We start from the raw sequence: 24,676 nt of genomic DNA, 5'->3' as shown, positions 1-24,676 counted from the left end.
GGGGGTCCACTTTTGTTTTATTTATTTTTCAGAAGAGTTCCTCCTGGCACTTTCTGGAGAGAAAATACAAAACAAGATGCAGAACTTTGTTTCATGTACATAAACAGCTTGTTGGAGTATAAAGAGCAACTGATAAGTGTTTCAGAAGAACGTTGGCTTACTCCAGGGGCACTTCAATATTCCTGAGGAATAACCATGATTTCTCCTTTTGTCCCACTGGGATGTTCTTAAGTCATTAGTCACTGTTCCTGTAAAGCAAGAAGACTCCCATTACATTTTGTATCCTATAGCACCTTCTTCCTGAGAATCTCAAAGCAAGCAGTTTAGCCTATAGCACCCCCATGAGGCAGGTTAAAATTTTGATCCTTATTTGATAGAAAAGCTGAAGCCTGGAGAGATTAAGCAACCACATTCACACAGGAAGTGTAGAAACCAAACCTAGATCACCCACTGCCTGGTCTCATGCTTTATGCCACAATTAGTAGAACTTTACTGAATACATTTGGGGATACTTTGGGGGGCAGTATCTAGATTTAAGGGTAGTCTCCTGTGCAGGTGTTATTGCACTCCCCATTCACTTTGATAACCCAAAGAATGGATTCAAATGCTGTATAAAAAAGTTAAAAATCAAGTTCTAACATCATTTTCTAGGAAAACAGATGAGTGTGATAAAGCAACAATATTTTCCACACTGCTAACTACCAAAAGTGAAATAATTTCACTTTAATAACGCTGGTGCTTTTACTCATGACCAGACATTTTGGACAGAATTAATGATATTAACCATTAGATGGCTTCATCTCTCCCTTCCCTCCCTCCAACATGCTCAGACTCTTTGTGCCAGGGAAAGCCAGCAGAGACCGTACTGGAAACTTTGTCCTCAGCTCTAGAGCCACGGAGGCAGCTGTGCTTCTGTGCAGTATCCCTCTGATGACCTCATTCTCAGAGAGACCACCCTTGTTACAGAGTTGAGATTATGCCTTAAGACAAATATAAACCCTTGCCAGGCTAGACTCAAGTCGGCCTTCTATTTCTCAATGTTCTCAGACAGTTATTTTGCCATAACAAGCATCTTCCAACGGACAGTGTTTCCTAGAGTTTCTGGATTGGGTGTTCACACACCCAGAGTCCAAACTGGAGAAAATTTCATTCTAATTTATTTGACTAAAGTCCACAAAAATAAGACAACACCCCACAATGGTTTTATGTTAAACTCTCATGCACTTCTGTGGCAAACACTCCTAGATGGATCTAGAACATTACGGGGTTACATTTGTTTCACTCATACAAGATGCCAGCTACTCCATGTTTTTATCCAATATAAAAGTTTCTTTAATGTAAAGGGTTGGCACTCAGTCAATGGCAGAGCACATTTCCAGTACAATATTCTGAAGCAGGTGGGTTTGCTAGGACTGTAAAAGCCTGTTGAAGGCTAATCATTCAATAAATCCAGGGATGATTGACTTCATATTCTTGAGGTAAAAAAACAGGAAGAAAAACCCTTCCAGGCCTTCTTTATCCACCATGAAGGAGCCAAAAAAAATAAAATAAAATAAAATAAAATAAAAGGCATAGGACCATTCCCTCCCTTAGCCCCCTTTGAAAGGTCATTTTTAAGTTTTCTGGCAGAAGGTTTTAAGTGAGCACTTTGATGTTTTATAATGTAACTTTACACATGCTCAGGAGCATGCCTCTGCTACCGTGTCATCTCAGTGCTTTCAATGATGCATCCCTTCACAATGTCTTCTGAGTTCCACAGAAATAATCCCTATTTTATGTTTAATTTTTATGTGATGGAGTGGGGGATTTTTACCACCAATGCAAAAATCATTCTAAGGTGGTCACTTTGTGTGACCATAATCATGCCTATCATAATAAAACTAGATTAAATTGTACCAGCCACTTGGCTAGTATCACTATTCACCCAAGCCACTTACAACACAACCCTCTTTAGAGAGGGTGGACCCACAGTCACCTCTTTAAATTGTGCCATGTCTAGAGTCTAATGATTCCAAATTCATACGTTCAAACAGTCTACAGTTCATTTATCATCCTTGAGGACAAAGGAGACTTTATTAGTTTGAGTCATGAAAACACTAAGGCCCTGATCCTTCAATCAGATCCACCAGTACAGAACCCTGGGCAGAGCCCCACTGAAGTCAAAAGAGCTTCCTACAGGCAATGAAGTCATCCCCTCATATATCCGATCGCAAGACGGGGACCATGCCGTTTATGGTAAGATTAATTTTCCCATATTTCTTACACACTTGTACATTGTGGAAAAACCACCTGCAGCATCTAAGCTGATCCTGTGAAGATTCCAATGCCCTCAAAGAGAGATGGTATGTAGCATAAGTAAAGTCAAAAAGAATACACTGAATATTTGAAAGGATCTGAAAAGTTTGACCAAAAAAAAAAAAAGATGCCACACACAGGAGCTCTCCTCCAGCTAGTGGCAACGTATTACTTCTACGCTTGTTTTAGACAGGAGCAGGAATATTTAAGCACTGAATAGTGCCTGCATACATATTTTATTTTACTCAAATACTTACTTTTACAAACTTGCCATGGAGAAGATATGGAGACTGGAAATCATGCTGACAATTAGAATAAGCCATTCCTAATCCCATCCCTGACCCAAATGCAATAGGCCATGTCTTTCCTGTGTGTGGAGGAGAGAGAGAGAGAGAGAAGCAGAGAAACAAGAGATATTGAACATAAAAATGAGAAACACCGCATTAATTTCAAGCTATAATGACAATTTATCAAACAATGCCAAGAAGTGGTAGATTACTGGAAAACATGCAGTGTGCATTTTTAGGTTCTATGTATTCTGAACTCTCCTAAAAAAAAAAAAATCTTAGAAAGTTGCATTAGAAAGCAACAAATGTCATTTAGAGTCTAATGGGAATAAATCCACGATACAGTATTTAAAGAAGTCACATTAAACTATCCTAGCAATTTCAATCTGTGGATCTCAAGTACTCTACAAGTATTGATAAGCCCACAGTACCAGATCCTCAGCTGGTGTAAACTGGCATAGCTCCACTGATTTCAAAACAATTATGCCAGTTTACACCAGCTGAGGATCTGGTTCATTATATCTTAGTGCCTTCCAGATCAAATTTGCTCATCTTAAAAATAAGAGGATTTTTCTTTCATGACGAGTTTGAGCCAGAATCTGAAAGTCTGTATGTGGTTGGGTTTTTTCTTTTTTTTTTTTCCCCCTTTTTTAAAAACACACAAGCAAGCATCACCACTAATAAAAGGATCCTGCAACTGGAATTCAGTTAGCAGAACAGAATCCAGCCTTGTATTGGCTCTGCAGCATTAACAGAAGTTGTAAAAGTTATTGTGAACTCTTTGGGGGCAGACATGGTTGTAAGAGTTTATACAGAGCCTAGCAGGGGCCAAAACTCTGACTGGGTCCTTTCACCTCTACCAGAATGACAAATAACACACACACACAAACAGCAGGTTTACTGAGTAGAAAAGCAGTTATTTTTCTGACAATAACTGCATTTTGAAGAATATTTCATAACTTAGATCATACCATTAACAAAAAATTAAAACCACACACTTAACAGAGCAAACAGAACCTGCCAGTCTGCCACAGTTTGCATTTTGAAGTCATTTGCCTCTGTGCCTAGGAAGAATCTGGAGTCAGAAACAACATGTACTCTGCTACCTGTGCTAGAGTTGAGGATTATTCTAGTATCAAGAAAGTAATTTAAAAAAAAAAAAGTGAAGAGAGCGGAGACTATCTAGAAAGTATTAGAACCCCTGCAGGACAGGTTAGGGCAGATGTCTAGACATATGGCTAATTAGTATTTAGATGCAGGGTGTCTCGTAATTCCAGAGCTTTGTAATCAGAAGCCCGAATCCATGCCCAGCCTGAGTTCTGAGATGTTTCATATATAGTGACCTTGTTTGATCACAGTTAGAAGTCTTGCTAATTTCACTTCAACTAATCTATTTGGACAAGTAATGGACAAGTTGGCATAACATACTAATTAAGATTTACATGCTTCAAAGAATTCTGTTTAAGAGGTGTACCCAAACAATCCAATATCATGACAACAAACAGCTAAGAACATAGTGACACTTACTTTTAAAGAAGATAACTGAGAAAACAATTCCTAATCCAAAACCAGCACCTGCAAAGAGAAAATTGCAATAAAGGAGGAAGTCAGACAATATGTACAAATGGAAATCAATTCCATTCTTTTCATTAATTACTTGTTCTGACTCAGGAATGCCATCCCAATCTTTTAGGTTTCTCCATATCTAAAGAACAGGTAGGTTATAGGGTTGGCAATATTTCTTTTAAAAAATGCTTTAAAAAGTTAGATTTAAGCAAACAGACATATACCCAAGAAACCTACATACAAATACAAGAGACCATCCCATGACATATCCCCCATTTCTTATTAGAGAGTGAATCCTGGTCCCAGCAAAATCTATGGAAATTTTGTCACCAACTTCAATTGAATTAGAATTTGCTTTGTTGTCAATAGAAGAGAAAGCTCAAGGACACACAGTTCCACCTTCGCTTCAAAACCAAATTAATTTCCTTTTAGGTTTGCAGATTAACATCTTATTGTACTGCAAGTACTTCTAACTACTTCAATGTGCATCCTCAGGGCAATAAACTTATGATGCTTCCCACTATTCTATATCTTACAAAAGAAAGCTCAGGGCTGCTTTCTTTTACATCCACAGCATTCATTAGCCAGTGTAGTTAAACAGATTGGGAAGGAATACTTTTCACATCCTATATAGATTTAAAAATTTTATTAAAGCTAATGTTTAAAATCAAATTTACACAAGTTAAGAGGGAAGGTACTGTACCTCTGGTGTCAGGCTTGAGTTATGAGAAGTTATAAATATCGGTTGCAAGGTTCACAAGATACATACATAGCACATAACCAGTATAGACCCAGATTGCGGTGCAGGAATTTTTAAAGTGTCAGTGAAAAAGTGGTCTCGCCACCCATAGAATGTATTTAGAGTCCAAGTCAGTGTTGTTGTAGCGAACAGGTACATGGGTGGGGTGCATCCCCTTGGTTCATCAGGGGAGGAAGTGGGTTTTTCCCTGACCAGTGGTCTCGTTTACTCGTCCTACTACTGACGGTGGCCCATGATGTGCTCCGTGTAGATGTCTCTGGACCACTTGATAGTGTCGGATACCATGAGCTGTCTCACGTGCCAGGCGTAGCACCGATCGACTCCGCTCGCTCTCAGCTCGTTGTGGGGGTCCCACACACGCAAGGCGTGGATCTGGGCTTACACTGATTGAGTTGTAACAGCTCAGAATTTCTCCATCACCACTTGAGAAATTATTTAGCGTGTTTCAGAAAAAATGCTTCTGTAACTCAAAGAAAATTCTTTTCCCTGGAAGATGAATATTATGAATTTTGTGAAGAGCTGGGGAAGTTGTCAGTAGATTTTTTGTTATTTCAAGAACATTAAACAAAATAGCTAAAAATTCAAGTGCAATGGGAAAGTTCTGCCTTCAATTACCTGGGCAAGGCCACTGACTTTAGAGGGGACTGCAAAGGTAGAATAGCAAAATTCAGCCACATATGCACTTATTTAGCAAATGAGCAAAAGTTACAAACACACTTAGAAGTAAAAAAGAAAAAAAAAAGTGTCTGGGCTTGAATTAATTTTTTTAAGCAAAAACCCCACCATACTTAAAGTTAGTAGATCTCACCATTTACTGTCTGCACCTAGGATTATATTGTACTAAAGAATGGCTCCTACTACATGCATCAATGAATAAGGACCACCTTATACTCTCACTGTGGGTTGGGACTTAAAACAGCTAAGCAAAATGGCCCCAGGACCTAGAGTGGACAACCCCCAAAAATCACATATATCTACAGCCGCTTCTGTGTGGGCTGAGCCCCCTTTTTAGTTTGTTCCACTTCCCCAGGCCAACTTACACAGCCTGCAAAGAAAAAATAAGTAATGACAGCTCCCACTCTTTCATCACTCTTTGCTCCAATAAGCAGCTCTGCACTTCGCTGCCTTAGCGAATAATCTGTGAAGCATCACAGGTGCTTTTATTATAGAAAAACACTGCATTTTAGGAGGCGAGATAATGACTTGGTCTGAACAGAGACAACCGACCTTTGCTCTCAGAGAACCTAAGTTATCTTGTTAGAACAAGAGCTAGAAACAAGAATGGTTTCTGAAAGCTCTCTTCACTCTACTACAGCGTTTCAACAGAACCGATTATCACAGAGGTAACTACTTTACCAGGGCATTATGGTTATTACAGGGCAGGATTTCAAAACATGCAACTGCAAGGGAAGACGTTTGATGACAGCTTGCCAAGTGGTCCTGACATCAAACCCCCAGACATCTTAACAATTGAACATTTCACAGAAGGACAGATTTTCACTCGCCTCAACCAGTTTGCATAGTTTGCAGTTTGCATAGTTTAAAAAAAAATAAGCTGAACTCCTCAGAGCTCTTTAGATGCCTGGTCAGACTCATGCATTTTCTGAATTGGGGACACTAGCAAACACAATACTTACTAGAATCTTGTGTAAACAACTCTAACCATTCAGACTGTATATAAAAACTCTGGTCAGTGATGCACAATCTGGGAGATAAATAGTAGGTCACCATTAGCCATGGCTCAGTTACGCCTTTTCCCCAACTGGAGCTTCTCTTCAGTACCTTTGCAATAGCACAGCTGGTGTTGGCTCCAACAGAAAGTAATTATCCTTAATAGCATAAACAATCTACAAGTATTCATCAAATGGACAAACTGTTTGGCTTCCTGATCCCGGCCTCCTTCTGACTATCCTTTCCTACCATATGTGGCTATCCTGTCATTTTGTTTTGGTTTGATTGCTGGACTATAAAATCTGAATCTGAACTGAAAGCGATTACTTCAAGAAATTGGACAGACAGCACTAGGCGTTGTTTGAACTGTCCAGCTGAAAAGGGTAGTCATGCAGCGATACTGCTTTATAATTCCTGTCCAAGAGGAATTCTCTCTGCCAATCCAAACAGTTAGGTAATCAATGAGAAATTATTTGCAGAATGACAAATTCTACATCAGCCACACGCAATGCCCAAGTAGTTGCTAATGTCACCACATTTCCATGCTGTCTGTCAGACCCATATTCCTCTTTGCCACTGCTGTGGCAAACTGGTAAGTTTTGAAGGGTGTGATAAGAAAGAATTATATACTTGGCAGACAGGGGAGAAATAAACCCAAAACAACATCAGACATGTCCCCTCACCTTTAGGAGTCTCTCATCTTTGTCGGAACCACTAAGATTCCCCTCAGTTTTTCCCCCACTCAATCACTGGCCTAAACAGAAACCTATCAATGCTCTTTCTTAGCTGGCTGGTAGGGAAACTATAGAATGAACATACAAAGTCATTGCCTGTGCAAGTAGAGAGCAATATAAGGCCAGGAATGGAACCCACATGTTTCCACACTAGGCAGCCAGGCTAAGCCATATTAGACATTTTAATATAGAAAGGAAAATATGTTCTGCTAGGGACAGGAACATATTCCTACTGAACTCATTGCTTTGGTGGGAGTGCAGCAGACTAAATAGGTGACCTGGGTTAGGAAGAAAAAGCTAGGAGCTCTCGTTATCTGGGCTGCTGAAATTCAAACACGTCACAGGGGTGACAAGCCTGGGTTTCAGGGAAGGGACAGGAGACCTGGTTTAGTACTGCCTCCTGGGAATGACGATGTCCATCTTTGAAGCAACTTACTCCATCCTATTTTATCTGGAAGATGAGTAAAACGGCAGATCCATACTAGAAAATGGAGTAAGAGGTTTGGATTAGCTGGTAGATCTAGGGAATGGGAGAGGGCAGAAGTCTGTTACTGTTAATGTTTTTTATCATTTACATGAGGCAGAAGTTTCACAAATACGAAGCTAAAGAGGCAGACTCTTCGAGTTTTGTTGATCCCTGCTCCCAATCCCAAAGGCTGTCAAGCTTCATTCCACTCCCTACTGGGGAATGGGCTAGAAATGATGACGAACTCTCACCTGGTGGGAAATGTTGTGATCAGGAACAGTAAGAAGTGTTCAGATATTCTCCCCACCCACAGAAATGACTATTTATGGTGAGTCTGCTTTTTCCAGGCTGGTTTTTGCCAGTAAATATTGGTTTTAAACTTAAAACCAAAAGCCTAAGCTACGTTTAAGTTTTTATCCTGCCGGGTTAAGAAACTGTTATTGTGGATAATTTCTCACTCATCATCATCCCACTAGGAAGTAGTTGTGGTTATGTGGTCATTTCCTATGCGTCTCCAAAAAAAAAAAAAAAAAAAAAAAAAGGAGGAGGGGGGCCTAAGTCATTCTTTCTTGGAAACAAAAGGAAAAAGTGTTTCACTTTAATTTTATATAAAGTTACACTAGAGATAAACAATGGGAGAGCTTGCTGATGCGTTTTACAGGTTCAAGTTCTCACATGCTCAATTTCCTTTTAAAAAAGCAACATGTTGCTTCAAAGAGCCTCCCACCTGATCAGAGACACTAACTCTACAGCTGTTTCCACTAAAGATTGGCACCTCTGGGCCAGGCTTTAACTTCATAAACAATAAAACATGAAGGGTTTATCTTACAATAAAAACAAAACGAACATGGAAAAAGCTAAGGGCTTGATCTGTGCTGGGTTGCTTCTCACCTCCCCCATGCCCACCCCGCCACCTTCTTGCCCGACAGAGCCTCTTTGGAAGAAAAGGCCACCGGAAAGTGTAAAGAGCATTTTTCATCTTCTCTGACAGCTTTACATGTTTAACTAGAAAAACAGCCTCTTCAGCCCTTTGTCGTTTCAATTTGAACCCATTTATAGTCAATACCGACAGCGAACATTAAGATTCTATGTATATCTTCTTATCCTATTCCTGCCTAACAGTAAAGGCTGTTTATGTACAAGCAGATACAGAACTGGAATTAGGCCTCTAAGCCTAGGCTCTGTGCCTTTTTTTTTATTTTTAAAAAATACACTTTGGCACATGTACTTTGAGAGATCATTATACCCCAAATCAATCTAATATACACAAGAGCATGTGCCTCATACCCAAGAGGATATCATAAAAGGATCACAGATAAGCAAATCTTTGAGACAGACTTATGCCTCAACAGTACATCCAGGAAAAGATTCTTCTATAAAGTTTATCAATGCTCCCTTCAACGCACACAGTTAACATGAGTTTTAATAGTCTGTCCAAGCAACAGTGGGCTTAAGCAATTATAAAAACTAACAGTCATACTTAGATATGTTTTCCTTCTTAAAAAGACAGTTTGAGACTAAAGGTGAAAGAGTTAAATATGCTCAGTGACAACTGCTGTTACTGTGTCACACAGAAGTTTTCCAGTTTCTTAATGCAATTTTCTTTTGTAGTTCATTAGACAACTACATACATAAAAATAGCAAACTGCATCTCCCTCCCTTCAGGTTTTGTTCTTTTACATAAAGAGCTAAGGTATTAAACAAAATGCAGACTAAGCTGCTGGTAGATAGCTACTTAGTTCTAAGAAAGTAGTAACCTGTCTGTACAGGTTAAGCTTTCTGGAACTGAAAAGCTAGAGTCATCTTTTGAGATCTAGTCCTGGATAGGACTAGATAGAAAAAGGACAATGATCTTTCATAAAGCCAACTTGACTGGAGCAATGGCCACCATTAAAAAGTCTGGAAATTTCAGCAAACCATAATGAGTCAATTTTACTGTTGAAGTGGTGGTAGCAGCAGCTTTGGGGCAAAATGGCAGCTGTCAGCATTCAATTAAAAAGCTATTGAAAAGGATTAAAAATTCAGTGTGATAAGTTCTGAATAAATATCAATGCAGTAGCTAGGTAAGGTATTAGAACTTCTACTTTGTAACTTACAAAAACTATTTAACAACACTTTTTGCATAAATATTAATTACAAGCAATATTCTTTAATCAGAATTATGACACAGTGCTCCCCATAGTCTTGCCAAACTTAACTTCTTCACTGGGGCAAGATAAGGAAGGAAAGACCTATATAAAAATAATTGTTGTACAAAAATGCCTTTGTAGATTAGGACAGGGCAGTTCAGCAGGAATTACATTTCTAAGAACTAGTTTTCATTTATTAGAGGTGCTTAGGGTCCAACAAAGTCATTTAAGCAGACTCCAAACTATATTCCTCAATCTTTTTGAGGCAGGAATCAGATTTTCCCAAGTGCCAATGCTCAATGCCTTCTTTAAAAAAAAAAAAAAAAAAAAAAAGCCACAAAACAAACCACCAACTACTTTTCTTCTATTCGGTTGATGTTGTTCACATAGCAAACAGGGAAAACAGAAGGATGGCACAGGGGAAAACAGTGAAACCTGATTATATACAGTGTCTTGTCAAATACACAAAGTACTCTAAAAATATACAGCAAAATGCATTTTTACTTGGTTGTTGTACTGATTTGAAGTACTTGAAATAGGTTTAAAAATTCCAGATGTAGTTGTGATTAAGTCATCCCTTTAAGAGAAAAATCAACCAAAAAAAAATTGAAACACGGATTTCCAGGCAACCCCAATGCTACTGCTGTTTGTCTGGTATCCAAAGGCTGGCTTTAGATACTCAAAGGCTCTTCCAGCTTCTATTCAATACTTCCACAATGGAACAAAAAGATGCTACCCACACACTTTCCAGACATCCTGGGTAAAAACCTATACAATGGTATAGGCAGGTAGCTCCAACAGGAATAAGTTCATTTCACATCCAATGGTAAAAAGGCTGGTGGGGCAGAGGGAGAACATCCCCCTGCTTCTGCTAAAGGGGGTGGGGGGAGGAGACAAGAGTGAAGGCCTATGTGTAACCCAGGCCAGCACAGCATCTTGTCAATACTATACCAAGGCTTTTGTCCAGATTAAACACGTATGGATAATTTAGAGGGAAAAAATGTTACAGTGGTGTCTCACTCACTAAAGGAAATGCCATGGAAAGAAGCCTAAATCCTCCTCAAATCTCCAGCGAGGAATTTATCATTTACAAGGACAAGTGCCAGTAGTCCTTAAGTTCCTCAGAATTTCTTACAAAAATAAGTTTTATATATCAAGGAATTAAGAGCCAGGAAACATTCCCACCTACTGGCATCGTATCGCAGGGATAAAATAAATGAGTGGATGGTTTAGGACACCAGTTGGCTGAAGTCCCTTTCCACTGGCTGATTGGACTTTCTGGCAACATCATACAGCTATGTACCAACTCCCCAAGAATGCACAGCTGGGGCCTCATCACTGCACAAATATAGCGGACCAGAAGTCAGTATATTTGGCTTAATTTACATCATAGCAGACCTTCTTCTGTCCAGGCTTTTGAACAGGCTGCACAATCATAGGAATCCAGACTCAGAACTACCCCCCAATTTCTCTTCTCCCCTTGAAAAAAAAGAGTCCCACCCTGCAGCTGTGGAGATTGAAGTGAAGGCCAAAAAGAACTTCAGTTCTCTTCCTGCACACAACTTCAGCTCGTTAGCGGACCAGATGGAGCTACGAAGGAGGGAAGCATCTTCAGAGCTGCTTTCAGACACCTAAGGTTGGCCAAACAACTGAACACAAGCTGATCCCCAACTCAGGCAGCTTTTCTCCTTCCCCAACTCCCTTCTCAGAATTCCAAGAGTTAATGTGAGGAGCCAAGTTCTGAAAAATACAACTTCAACTCCAACCTCCAATGGCTGAATGGAGATGGAAGAGAGTCCTGGCTCAGCATTGAGTCCTTGCCCTGGTGTAAGGTAGCAGAAGTAAGCCAGAAGACATTCCCCTAGCTTCCCTTGCAGTTTGAAGTTAAGTCCTCCATTAGCTGCAGCATGTGGAAGGAGAGACAGCACAAATAAAGACAGCAGCAGAGCAACACATAGGAGCAACGGAGAATTCAAAAGAACAAAAAAATTCCCTGCAAGATAGGGCCCCAAAAAAGATTACAAAGAAGGGAAAAAATAAAAGTCACTTAGTTTTAGGGTGGGACTAGTATTTGAAGTTCAGCTACCATCTTTCAGATTGGGTCTAAAATGTGCCCCCCAACTAAAATCTGAATTTCCAGTTTGAAAGGGTAAACACCCCTTTAAGTAGAATACTGAAATAAGCCATCTGTCTAAGAAACATATCTTTTCTAGGATCATTTTGTACCCCAAGACTACCCATCTGTAATTTACTTAATGATATTTCCTCAGAACTGGCTTCATGGGCACACATTCTATATTATACTGAGAAGTGATCTCCCCTCTTAAAGTTCTAACTTGTTCTCTCTCCTCTCTGTGAGACAGGCTTCCAAAACAAAAAGGGACAAAAAAAGGTGTCCCACTTCTCCTCAAACAAGTTATTTATGCTCCAACGGCTGCATATTTTGTACTTGAGTTACACCAGAATGTGTATTGCTTATCTGTTAGTGTACATGTCGATAGATGGACTCAGCACACCTTAGAAATGCCCCTGTTGTGACTTAGTGAGGATGTAAAACCTGCCAAGTGAACTGTCAAGCTACAATGAAAATTGAGTTCAATCCAGATGGTGGTGGGGGGCAGTCAGCACAGAAATATGGACTGACTAAGATTTCACTAACTGTGTAGGTCACTTTTTACAAGATAAATTTGGACCCTTTACACCCTAAGGACAATACCACATAGCAGTAGTTTATAGGTAAATGTCAAATATTTCTAGCCTCTAAACAAAAACATACCTAAAAAAGTTAAGGAGTACTTGTGGCACCTTGGAGACTAACAAATTTATCCGAGCATAAGCTTTCGTGGGCTACAGCTCACTTCATCAGATGCATTCAGTGGCACTGTATGCATCTGATGAAGTGAGCTGGTAGCCCACGAAAGCTTATGCTCGGATAAATTTGTTAGTCTCCAAGGTGCCACAAGTACTCCTTAACCTTTTTGCGGATACAGACTAACACGGCTGCTACTCTGAAGCCTAAAAAGGTTGTTACACACATGCAACTCTATTTAAGGCAATAGGGTTATAGGCTTGCCCACGTGTAACTAAGGACAGAGTTTTGTCCACGATGGGTAATGAAAGCACTATTTGACACTATTTGACTTTATCTGTGCCTTTGCCAAGGACTCTGATGACTTACACATATGAGGAAACTAGAGACAGACGTAAGGAAATATGCACTACTCTAAAAAGTTTCTAATTAGCTGATTTTTTGTATTATTATTATTACTACATTGTCTAATTTTGATTAAGACGACATTACAAAGGAAGCAGCTGTAGTCAGCTTGATGTATATCAGGACAGGAAGGTCTGAGCTGGGGGGAAAAACAGGGAACAGGAATTTTCTACATTTGAGTTTGGTTATTTTTCCAGGGATTTTTTGGTTTAGGGCCCAATCCTGATCCCACTGATGTTCCTGTTTCTATTATTAAAATGGCAGCCCCGAGAGATTACACAACTGCCCTGCTCATATCAAGAGGCAGTTTAAAATGTTCAAGTACTTTCCAATGATGTTTTGAAATTTAAAGTAATTTTTCTGTAGTTATCCAAGGCAGTAGTAAAAAATCACTACTGATTTCCTTAAAATAAAAAAAATAAAAAAAAGGGGGGGGGACACATTAGAGTCCTTACACAAGACAAGGCGGCAATACAAGAAATCCAGATACAGTTAAAGACAGTTTTTAAAAGGCTTTTACTCCAAATGATAGCTAACATGCAAGATGACATTTGAAATCAAGCAGCAAAAAATAAACTAAAAAAAATTGAAAAGGCAAGTTAGCACTTTTTGTTTAAAGAAGTTGTGCAAGCCCTTTACGTTTATATAGCACAATGGGAGATGCTGGCATGAAAACAGTGAGCTCTCAAACCTACTAGTATACCATTCTGTATACAGCTAACAGATTCTCCATAGGACACTGTTCTAATTTATATTTCAGAAGGATCTTTAGTTTACCTTCCAAGTTTGCATTCAATTTCATAAACTAAAATTCTAGAGAATTATGCAACAATAATTATAAGGGCAGAGCTAACGGGTTTTCAAATCTACCAAAAACTATATCCACTTGGCGAAACATGTTTCTGGAGAGTATTTAGAAGAACCATTCAATGTAATAAAAATTGAACAGGGTCTTTATCCTAATGCCATACTGTGTATGCATTAAAGCTGTGAAATATTAATTCAATTAATTACCAGGTGCACTACATAAAAAGTTGTGTAACAAGTCCAGTTTTCAGAAAGGTCAATAAAGTTTTATAAGTAAATACAGAGAATCATAACCCCTTCATAACCATAGGAAGGATTACCAATAATTGCTGACACTGCAATACAGACAATTAATCTTACTGAAAATCATTCAGACTACAGAATAGGCCGACACTAGAACAGTTTGAGATTTTACCCTCAATATACAAAGACAAGATGATGCGAGCCAAGAGAAATCACATTTCAGCTGCTGCAGAAGCTAAAGTGCCTTTTTTCTCTCATAAAACATTATTAAATGAAGATTAGAGGCATTTCATGCTCAGATGTCGAAACAAACAGAGGATTAGAAAGAAATTAATATTACCACTATAGTCAGGGTGGGTTATTTATGAGTTTTTAGGCCGCAGCTTGGTCATGTACAGGCATATGTTGAAATAGTACAATATCCTCCAAATAATGGATTTCAACAGAGTCATCTGAAATAGAAGCCAAGAAACCAGCAGCTTTCCCAGAGTTACTTCTTAGTGACAAATGGATTATAGCATTTGTATCATTTACCTCACTTAATCATTTGAAAATCCTTTATACTACAGTTTCAAAGAGGGACCTTTGCTGTTTTAAATATTCCCGAGAACATCAACAATAAGAAACAGTTGTTCAAACTAGTATCCTTTTGTCAAAGTGAAGATCTGCCAATCTTTCAGCAATTATTGTCATTCAGAATAAATATACATTACCTAGAAGTCTTTGATACAAAGTTTAATCAACAGTACAAAAGAAGCAGAAGACACTGTATTTACCTCCCCATCCTTAGTCAAAGTAATAGTTCATGACGCAACTTGGATTAAAAAAGTTCACGTCCTTTTTAAAAACCCTGTAATATAGTTTCAAGCAAGAGCTTTTGCCATACGTGTTGACATTCTAACTGCTTGACTAAATATTACCATTTATACATTCCACAATTCTCTAATTTCATATTAGAAGTAGCTATGCCATTTTCAGCCTATAAATTAATAAGAATTAATTGATTAAGTGACGTTTCTCAATCTTAAATGCATAAATTCAGGTTAACAATCATTTAGAATAGTTTTAAATGTCACTTAAAAACTCCTTATATTTAAAGTGAAAGAATAAAGATCTAGTTCTCTTCTCTCAATTCACTCAATTTGGAAAATAAACATGGACAATATAAAGAAATGAAACTGACTAATGCATTTCTTTTTGGTTTCATTTTGCAACTGTCAAACATAAGTAACATACTGCAATGGTTTGGGCTGTAAACATTGAAAATTTTTGAATTCAAACTACCCCAGTCTTCTCCCTTTAAAGAGGCCAGACAATCTTGGAAAAGCCAGAAGTTAACATATTAGAAACAGCAGGTGCATTCCTGATCCACTGAAGTCAGTGGCAAAGCTCCCATTTACTTCAATGGGCCAGGATTTCACCAAGCATGTTCTATTGATGTCTTCTTTGTTTTTAAGTATTTATGTTTCAAACACACCGCACACAAGTGCGCAGCTGATTCAAGGCAGCACAGATCATGTGGCACATCTTAATGTCACACACCATTAGAGAGTGTTTCCCCATTCTGATGGGGAAAAGAGGGATCATTCTTATACCTTCCCTCAAGGCACATTTCTGTTGCTGAAAGTCAGGAGTATGAAAGAATTTATTGGGATGACTAATGGGGTCAAAAGGGGGAATATAAAGACTTGCAAATTGGGAGGAAAAGCATTAGGAGGAAGAGATTGGAGCATGTGTATGTAAAAAAACCACTGGTGGCAGGAAAATATAGTGTGTCTAAACAAGAAACATAAGCAGGATCATGCAAGCTTATTAAGATTCATAACAGGTATTAGCATTCAAGTCTCTGAAGACAATAGCAGCTCAAATGCAGAGAGGCTGCCAAAACAGCAAAGAGGAATCTCAATATGATAGTGCACAGGAGTCAGGATGTCAACAAAATGGCCTCCATTTTCAGTTTTGCTGATTTTATAAAGGCAGTTTGGTTTGGAAAAAAACTGACATTTCTATGGTTACACCAATATCAAAGTTGAGTTAAAAAAACAAGCAAATATGATGTTAGGCTTGTCAATGCACCTTGTATTGCAAGGAACTATTTGGTTAAATACTTTTTTCAACCATTGGCAATTTAATTCGAAAAATGAGTGAAAGCCCTGACATACATTTTCCTCTGATACAGTCAGTTCTGTCTAAAAGAAACCTGTTTCAGGGTTTTGAACTGATTTCATTAATTATACTGAACAGTCATGATATAGCTTTCAAAGTACCTAGCATGACTGGCAGGCTACATTTAAATTAAGTCCATTAAAGTACGTTAGACACTTGGATTTTAGAAGAGGTCTATTTTCGCAGTACATCACTGAACACAGACAAAGGGCAATACTGTTTTTGGTTCATACCTTAGGTGAATTATTTGCTTATTGCAAATTCTCTTCATTTTAACTTCTCAAATACTCCAACAGAGAAGGCTTTAAACGTATCAGTTATGAAGTCTTCCTCTTCTGCCTGCAAAAAGTTTACCGCTATTTTACTCTATGTAAAACCTAAAGTTGCTAGTGTCTTTGTGCATAATCTGGTTTCCCATAAATTCAACCAATTAAAATTTTAATTGGTCTTCTTTAAGTTGTGCTTTTGCATTTTAAAAGTCAGACCTGCAAAATTTTATTTCCCTCTTCTCCCCTCCATACACTAACACATTTGAAAGATATTTTTCTCTTGGTAAGCAGGAAAATCCCTTCCCTTTCCCCCAATAGTAAGTGTAGGCAAGCAGAATGTGTGACTGGACTGGTAAATATTCTTGACATTCTGCAGGCTGGGGTGAATTGATTTAGGCAACCCAGATTATAACACAGTTTGGCTTGCCACAGTAAATTAAACTTAACTGACCTGTAACTAGATTTAAAAGTGGGGGAGGGAGAGAAGTGTCCTAGTCTAGGTCTCTACCTTGGCCTATCCCCAGTGTCTGTCAAAAATGTGTTGCAGCCAATTTCAGTCACAATTGAGTTTAAACAACACTTAGTCATGGGTTTAAAGCCCTGTGCAGATATACCTAAAGTTTTACAACACTCTTTGCTCTTTCAAATAAACCACTGTCTAAACTGGAAATGAAAATATGTTCTAATGTGATGGAAAAAAACAGTCTAAACAAGCAGAAATAACAGTAAATTATGAAATGCAGACAGAGTAGCAACCCAAAAGTCTAAAATAAAGTATTGAAGTACAAGAGGAAATGTATAAATATATATTTTGGACAGTTTACTTGGAATCATTCCAGGAACTTAATCTCCAAGTAAAACAATACAGTATAATTACAAATAAGCTGTCTCAAAACAACTGAAGAGGAAAGCATGACAAACTACACAAGACAGAGGACTGGCTGTGCAAACCCCCAGCCATAAGTCAAAAGTTTACCTTTGTTAATCAAGACATCAACATTTGCTGTTGGTTTCCTCCCCACTCCAACGTATGAAAATTGCATCCTATGTTCAGTACACCACTGTTCAAAGACTTACATTTGCGGCTTGCTGTGACAACAGAACCTGGAAAACTCTCCAACAACCAGGACTTCAGAAGATTCATTTTCTTTTATTTGAATTATGTCAAATGGGAAAATTGTATAGAGCTACCCAAAATATTTGTTTTTCCCCTAACCATCACTTAGAAAAATCTCTCTGGCAATAAAACAAAATATTTTTATAGATTTCACAATTAATGGACACTAACCTTATCCAGAGCATGCATTTCCAATCTAAATTTGGATCATCATATTAAATACTGTGAAATCTGAAGCCATTGGCTATCAAAAGGAAACTAGGGAAACTTTGCGTAGCTCACCATTAATTGATGGTATCCCATATATTTTATCAAAATTATCTGATCTTCAAATGAGAATTATTCATTTGATTTCTCGGTTTTGTTTTTCTTAATAAAAAGAGCTATTCACCCAGCATTTTTTAATAAGTGAATTTAGTGCACAGAAAAATACCGGGGGGGGGGGGGTGGAGTTTACCAGCTGACAGCCCTGGAGGTTGAAATCTTCCATTGACAGAGTACGAGTAGCCACAATGCAATGTCAGTTAGCCCCCATGTCCACCCAGTCCTTGCAGGGACTTCTAACAAGTATGTCACTTTTGGTGATAGTTTGTGAATTCAGCACCTGGGCATCAGGCACTGGACTAAAGCCACCAATTCATTTTACACTGAACATCCATCACTACTTTCAGCAGTTATCAATTAAGCATCAGTAAGCTAGATGGCTCACGTACTATGTCTATGTTTTCACAGTGCATATTGCATCATTAATATTTAACAATACATTTTAATACTGTATTACTAACATAGCAACTTTAATGCAAAAAAAAAATCATCTTAGAGTGGTTTAAGCACCTCAACCCCCACATTCCCAGATGAGTGCAGTGCATATTTTGGCAATATATCACAAGGGTCTATAATGGGCAAAATTTTCCACCCTCAGCATCAAGATTTGACATTTCATTTCTCCTCCACAAACTTTCAGATAAAATATCTTCCTATAATATTGTCAGTTTCTTTTGATCACCCATCCAAACGGCAGCGACAAGTATAATCATTAGTCGAAAAAAAAACGTATCCTAAACTTACACATTTAGCTTTTGTTTTTCCTCTCGCCAGTCTCCTTGCCATACTAGAATTTTTTTTTAATTGGTTTTATGGACCTATTTATTTAATCTTGGGATTTGTTAAGTCATTCATCTTATGTACCCTGCCTAACAGTAAGCTACAAGCTGCTCCCCTACACCTCAGATGGCAGCAAGAGCAGAATGGAAGTGGAGACATTTCTGTTAAACAGACTGCAGCAGGCCCATTTTCCACAAGTTGAATTTTGATAAATAGGAGTGAAGTTAATGTGATTTGTAAGAAAGCTACATAATGAAATGATTGTGAAGTAATCATATTATATATTCAGTGTATAAATACTATACTGCTTACTGAAGATTATTCACTTTTTAAGTGACAGTATGCTAGATATCAATTTTCATGAAAGATGTCCTCTTTAGCATTTTTACACTAAGTCTGCTACAATTCATAGCTCTGATGGACTAATGAGTTTGATATCAATTCTAGTCAAAGTTCTCTCAGTGATACCATGTAATTTTTCTACAGTTTACTGCAGATTTACATTACACACAAGATAAACATTTGTCAAACACTCTTTGGATTGCGAAAATGCATTTAATCCCTGAAATAATGTATATCCAGTAAAAAACCAACACTGATTAAAATAAGTGAACACCCTACCAAGACAAAGACTATTTGTTAATTTTATTCTCATACACAGATGAGGACCAAGAACGTATCAATACTGAAATGTAATACTTCTAGCTCCCGTTAAATTTCCTGCAATAAGGTTTTGGCACCATGTCACAAACACATGTACCAAGGCACAATCTAACAGAGCCAAGATAATACTTAATTTGTTCGGACACAAAAAAAGCATCCTCCCATTTTGTATTTTTTGGTCTACGCTGAGCACTCTTGTTATAACTACTTAGCTATCAAGATGTATTGACAGCAATTTGGACAATGGCTGAAACAAAAGACATAATAAGAGTTCCAGAAAATAAACTGTGGAATCCGCAATTGCCCAAAAAGCAGACAACATTGTATAAAAATAGGCTACAAATAGCTATTTTATCATATACAGTATAAAGACTAAATACAGATTACATCATAATAAAAAACCTTGCACATTTATCTGGTTTTAACTATTATTTCAAGAGGCACCTTGGTCTACTGAACTTACTATAGGTCTGGAACTCCCCAGTTACATTTCCAGAGCGAAGTGAGCTGTAGCTCACAAAAGCTTATGCTCAAATAAATTTGTTAGTCTCTAAGGTGCCACAAGTACTCCTTTTGTTTTTGCGAATACAGACTAACACATCTGCTACTCTGAAACCACGTTTGGAGGATCAGGGCTTCAAAGACTCAACAATGATGAAGTGAGCTTATGCTCAAATAAATGTGTTAGTCTCTAAGGTGCCACAAGTACTCCTTTTCTTTTTAACAAACTAACTAAGTGTTTATCAAGACAATTCCTGATTGGTCATCAAACTAATCAGATAATCCTTCTAAAAGGAGAAAGGAATAATTGAGGAGTCATGACCAGACACCAAAATTAATTAGGTAGGAAGAATGGGGGAAGTGGGGAAAGGCTGTTTCACAGACCTTTTCAGGGTTTTTTTTACAACTCTCTGACAACAGAACTATTAAGTGCCACCAAAATGAGCAAATGGGATACTTGAGCCCGTTTTTCACTTATGAGCCTTATCAGAAGCCAAAGCCCTGCCACCCGGGGCTGAAGCATGTAACTTAGTTTTGCAGGGCCCCGGGCAATTGCCCTCCTTGCCACCCCCCAAACCCATTCCATAACCCCCAGGTTGAGAAACACTCATCTAGATGAGTTGAGTACCCTATGGAAGACCTCCGAGTACCCCCAGAGGTACATATACCCCTGGTTGAGAACCACTGCTCTAGACCCAGCACATGGCCCCAGAGACCCATTTCCCTGGTATAACAGCCCTCTGCTGCAGCCAGTTAATGTAGTTAGTCCTGTAGCTCAAGCTATGCTGAAGGCTCACAGTTCAAACCCTACACTGATGCATGGGGAAAGGAGTGGTTGTTATAGTTGCCCAGAAAATCTGTTTTTATTTTTTTTCCTTTCTATAAAAGAGAAAGTAGGAAATTACATGGGGGGAGAAGGGGGAAGACACCCTACTGTTCTCAACTTTGCAACCTAAATAATACTTTAATGTATTTTTATATGTAATTATATTAACACTTCTAGAAGACCTATTAACAATATCTGGACCAAAAAAGGCTTTTGAGTTGGAGTCTAAAAACTGAAATAATTCACCATCTAGATGTAAAGTGCTACTAGTAGATAGGAGATCCTAATTGAGGTAGTCCATTACTTCAATTTCTTTGTTTCAGCATAATACTTGTGACTTTGTGTAGCAAGATCCAGACATTAGACGAAGCTGTTCATAGAATGTACACTACAAAATATACAGTCCTGTACCATGTACATTGCTGGTTCAAAACTAACAGCACATAAGATAGTATCAAATAACATTTTTTTAAACAAAAGTTGTTTTATGTGCATGTCGACAGAAGTATGTTAGCAGATTTTTAAAACCGTTTCCCCATCCTGAGTGAAATGAGCAAAGACAGGTTTTATGACAAAGCAGGGCCTCATCGAGCCTCAGTAGGATCAGCCTACTATTTGAGGGTCTTGTACTCAATAGGAATAGAGATCTTCATGTCTTTCACAGACAAGCCAATCTTAAAAAGGAAGTCACCAGGAGGTCAAAAGCAGGTATGAGTGAATCAACAGGGAAAGAGTATGAAATAAAAAGAGAGAGGCACAAGCAGGCATACAGCTGGCACAGGAAGAACCATTCTGCACTGGGGATCCACGTGAAAACCCTGCAGCTTTCAGACATTGCTCTCTTGCTTGTCATCAGAATCTCCCCAAGGTCACCTTTCAAACTCACATTTTGCACTAGCACTTGGGATACAGTAATAAAAGTATCAACTAAAGAAACACCTGGGAGGAAGGCGGTGCAGAAAAATACTGTGACTACCTAGCAGTACTACAGAGAATGAGCACCAGCCACTGGCAGCGCCCTGCACTGCTGCAGCTTCATGCCCTGCAGTTCTTACCCATGCCCTAGGCTGCGTGTCACCATCAGAGCAGGAAACCGGGGCTCAGTCTCCTGAAGTGACACAGATCCCAGATCTGCCCGGGGCCTGTGTAAATCACACTCCCTCCACGGACCCACTCGGGGTCCCGGCTCCCGCTCCACAGACCGGCCCAGTGAGGTACCCTCCCCCCTCCCCTGACCGTCCAGGGTCCGGCTCGGCCCCCACAAACCCACCCACATCCCAGGTTCCACCCCCCGGCCTAACTCAGGCCCCACGGCGGGGGTACCTGGGCCGCCGCATAGCCCGTGACTGAGCCAGCTGCTGTGCCCCCGCTTCTCCCCGGCGCCCCAACCCCCTTACCCAGCTTGACGACCGAGTCGGCCAGACACCGATCCCACTTCCTGCCCAACTCGCCCTCCGACGCCATCTTGTTCCCTCCCCCCCCGCAGAAGCAGCGGGGCACGCTCATCCCCGCTCCCGCTCTGGGGCCAGGCAAGCATCGCGAGAGCTGCCACAGGCCGTTCCGCAAACCTCGCGAGCTCTCTCCGGCCCCCCGCTGGGGTTGCCAAGGTTACCGCTGCTAGGCCGGCCCTGGCTCCTGTGGGATTGACCTTGGGACCAGGCCTGGGCTGGAGATGCTGTCCTTGCAGTCCCCGCGCCTTTCCCCAGCTCCCCATCCCATAATAATGAGGAAACTGGTCTCCACGCCCCATCCAGCCCATGGGGCCTGCTCTATTCAGCTACCCCCCCCCCTCGTGGAGGGTCCAGCCGGTCCCCGATCCCCTGTAGGGTCAGATGTGCCCTGAAGGACTCCCCACCCTGTTAGAGGGCTCAGTCTTTCCTACAAGACACCTGTCTCCTCATAGGGCCCAGTCTGTCCCTTGGGACTCCCTTCTCCTGGCAGGACCTGGTACCTCCTGCAGGACAGTCACCCCCCATACGGCCTTCCCATCCCATGTCACGGACATGCAGGTAAAGGCTGCTGCCTACCCCGGTCCCTCAGATTACGTTGTGGGGGTTTGATCACCGTGGAGTAGGTCTTGCATCCCAATCACAGGACCCAAAACGAGAGGTTGGGAGCTTCTGAGGATGGGGTAAACCCTGGGGGAGAGAATCTGTGATTCCTAAAATGAGGTCAAGCGCTGGGACATCATATGACAGTGCAGAATTGTTGGGGGTAAGGGGGAGAATGTCACTGGAGCTCTTCACTGACACATAGGGTAGACAACTTTCTGATTGCAGAAAACTAAACACCCCTGCCCTACCCCTTCTCCGAGGGCCAATCCCCACTCCATCCCCCCTCCCTCCATCGCTTACTCTTGCCCTCCCTTGCTCACTTGCTCAATTTCATTGGGCTGGAGCAGGGGGTTGGGGTGCAGGAAAGGATGAGGGCTCCGGCTGCGGGCTCCAAGGTGGGGCCAGAAATGAGGAGTTTGGAATGTGGGAGGGGGCTCCGGGCTGAGGCAGGGGTTGGGGTGCAGGAGGGGATGAGGGCTCCGGTTGGGGGTGCAGATGTAACCCATACACCTCCAGGGTATGGTGTTCTGTCCCATCTATTGGCACTGAGACCACTTAGAGAGAGAGTTAAATGAGTCTGCTGTACAGCCTTAGCTAGCAGCCAGTTCGATTTTAGTTCATGCGGTAGAAGCTCATGCACTAAGCACTAGAGGTTCTGGTTCAATCCCGCCCGCCAAAAACCAGGGTCTGTTGCTGTTACACAGGCTCCAGGGTGGGGCCAGAAATGAGGGGATTCTGGACTGGAGCAGGAGACTGTAGGGGTGCAGGCTCCGGGCAGCGCTTACCTCAAGCAGCTCCTGGAAGCGGCCAGCATGCCCCTGTTGCCCCTAGGCAGAGGCGTAGTCAGGCGGCTCTGCACACTGCCCACATCCACAGGCGCCACCCCCACAGCTCCCATTGGCTGTGGTCCCTGGCCAATAGGAGCTGTGGAGCCAGCACTTGGGCCGGAGGCAGTGCATGGAGCCTCCCTGGCTGTCCCTCTACCTAGAGGCTACAGGGACATGCTGGCCACGTCCAAGAGCTGCGCAGAGCCAAGGCAGGCAAGGAGCCTGTCTTAACCCTGGGTCCCTGCCAACCAGACTTTTAATGGGCCAGTCGGTGCTGATCGGAGCCAGCAGGGTCCTTTTTTGAAGAGGTGTTCCGGTCAAAAAACGAATGCCTGGCAACCCTACTGAACACAGAAGTCTGCCCCCATGGATTGCAGGATCTGGGGCATAAGCACAAAAGAAACTCATGCATAGTTGTTCCTATAGCAAGTTTTTAATGTAAACAGGGATTTTTTTCCAGAGAATTATCCTAGACAAGCCTTACTATAGTTTATAGTACAAATTTCAGGGAATAAAATCCCTTGTTCACACTCATTAAGGAAACTCTTAGCAGCAACTGTTTTTGTGACAACTTCAAATCCTTCCACAGTCTACTGTAGCAGAGAGACAGGACTTTTGACTAATGACTGGTCATGTCACAGGGTGACTGGCTGATTAAAGAGATAATGGGCCCAGCCAATCTGTGACTCACTTTCAGCTCTCCTTCCTAGGTGGGAAAAGTTACTAGGGTTAAATCCAGAGGTGAAAGTAAGCTGATCCAGTCCGGTCCAGCGTACTGGCAAGAGCCAGTATGCCATGCCGGACCGGACTGGCTTCCCTGGCGGTGATTTAAAGGGTCCAGTACTCCTGCCACTGCGGGGAGCCCCAGCCCCTTTAAAGTGCCACCGGAGCTCTGGCAGCGGGGCTTGGGCGGGGGCTCCACGCAGTGTCCAGAGAACCAGGCCCTTTAAATCCCCGCCTGAGCCTGGCTGCCGGAG

General features: G+C 40.7%; 1 protein-coding gene across 1 annotated transcript; it reads right to left on the bottom strand.

The window, feature by feature from the left end:
- Positions 1-22,366, bottom strand: MICOS10 (mitochondrial contact site and cristae organizing system subunit 10). Its single transcript, XM_038377109.2, has 4 exons — positions 22,216-22,366; positions 4,110-4,157; positions 2,553-2,662; positions 1-248 (listed from the first exon to the last, which is right to left on the bottom strand). The coding sequence occupies exons 1-4, from the start codon at positions 22,322-22,324 to the stop codon at positions 240-242; spliced, it is 276 nt and encodes a 91-aa protein (XP_038233037.1). The 5' UTR covers positions 22,325-22,366; the 3' UTR covers positions 1-239.
- Positions 22,367-24,676: the final 2,310 nt, after the last annotated feature.

Source organism: Dermochelys coriacea, chromosome 18 (assembly GCF_009764565.3).
Source record: "Dermochelys coriacea isolate rDerCor1 chromosome 18, rDerCor1.pri.v4, whole genome shotgun sequence".
Lineage (NCBI taxonomy): Eukaryota > Metazoa > Chordata > Testudines > Dermochelyidae > Dermochelys > Dermochelys coriacea.
This window is presented reverse-complemented; position numbering and strand designations above follow the sequence as displayed.

Bases quoted from the DNA above. Each gene is read 5' to 3' on its own strand.
- MICOS10 (XM_038377109.2), bottom strand. From the start codon at position 22,324: ATGAGCGTGCCCCGCTGCTTCTGCGGGGGGGGAGGGAACAAGATGGCG. The intron at 4,158-22,215 runs GTAAGGGGGTTG...TTCTCTTTGCAG, and splicing joins CGACTCGGTCGTCAAGCTGG to GTGCTGGTTTTGGATTAGGA. The intron at 2,663-4,109 runs GTAAGTGTCACT...CTCCACACACAG, and splicing joins CTCAGTTATCTTCTTTAAAA to GAAAGACATGGCCTATTGCA.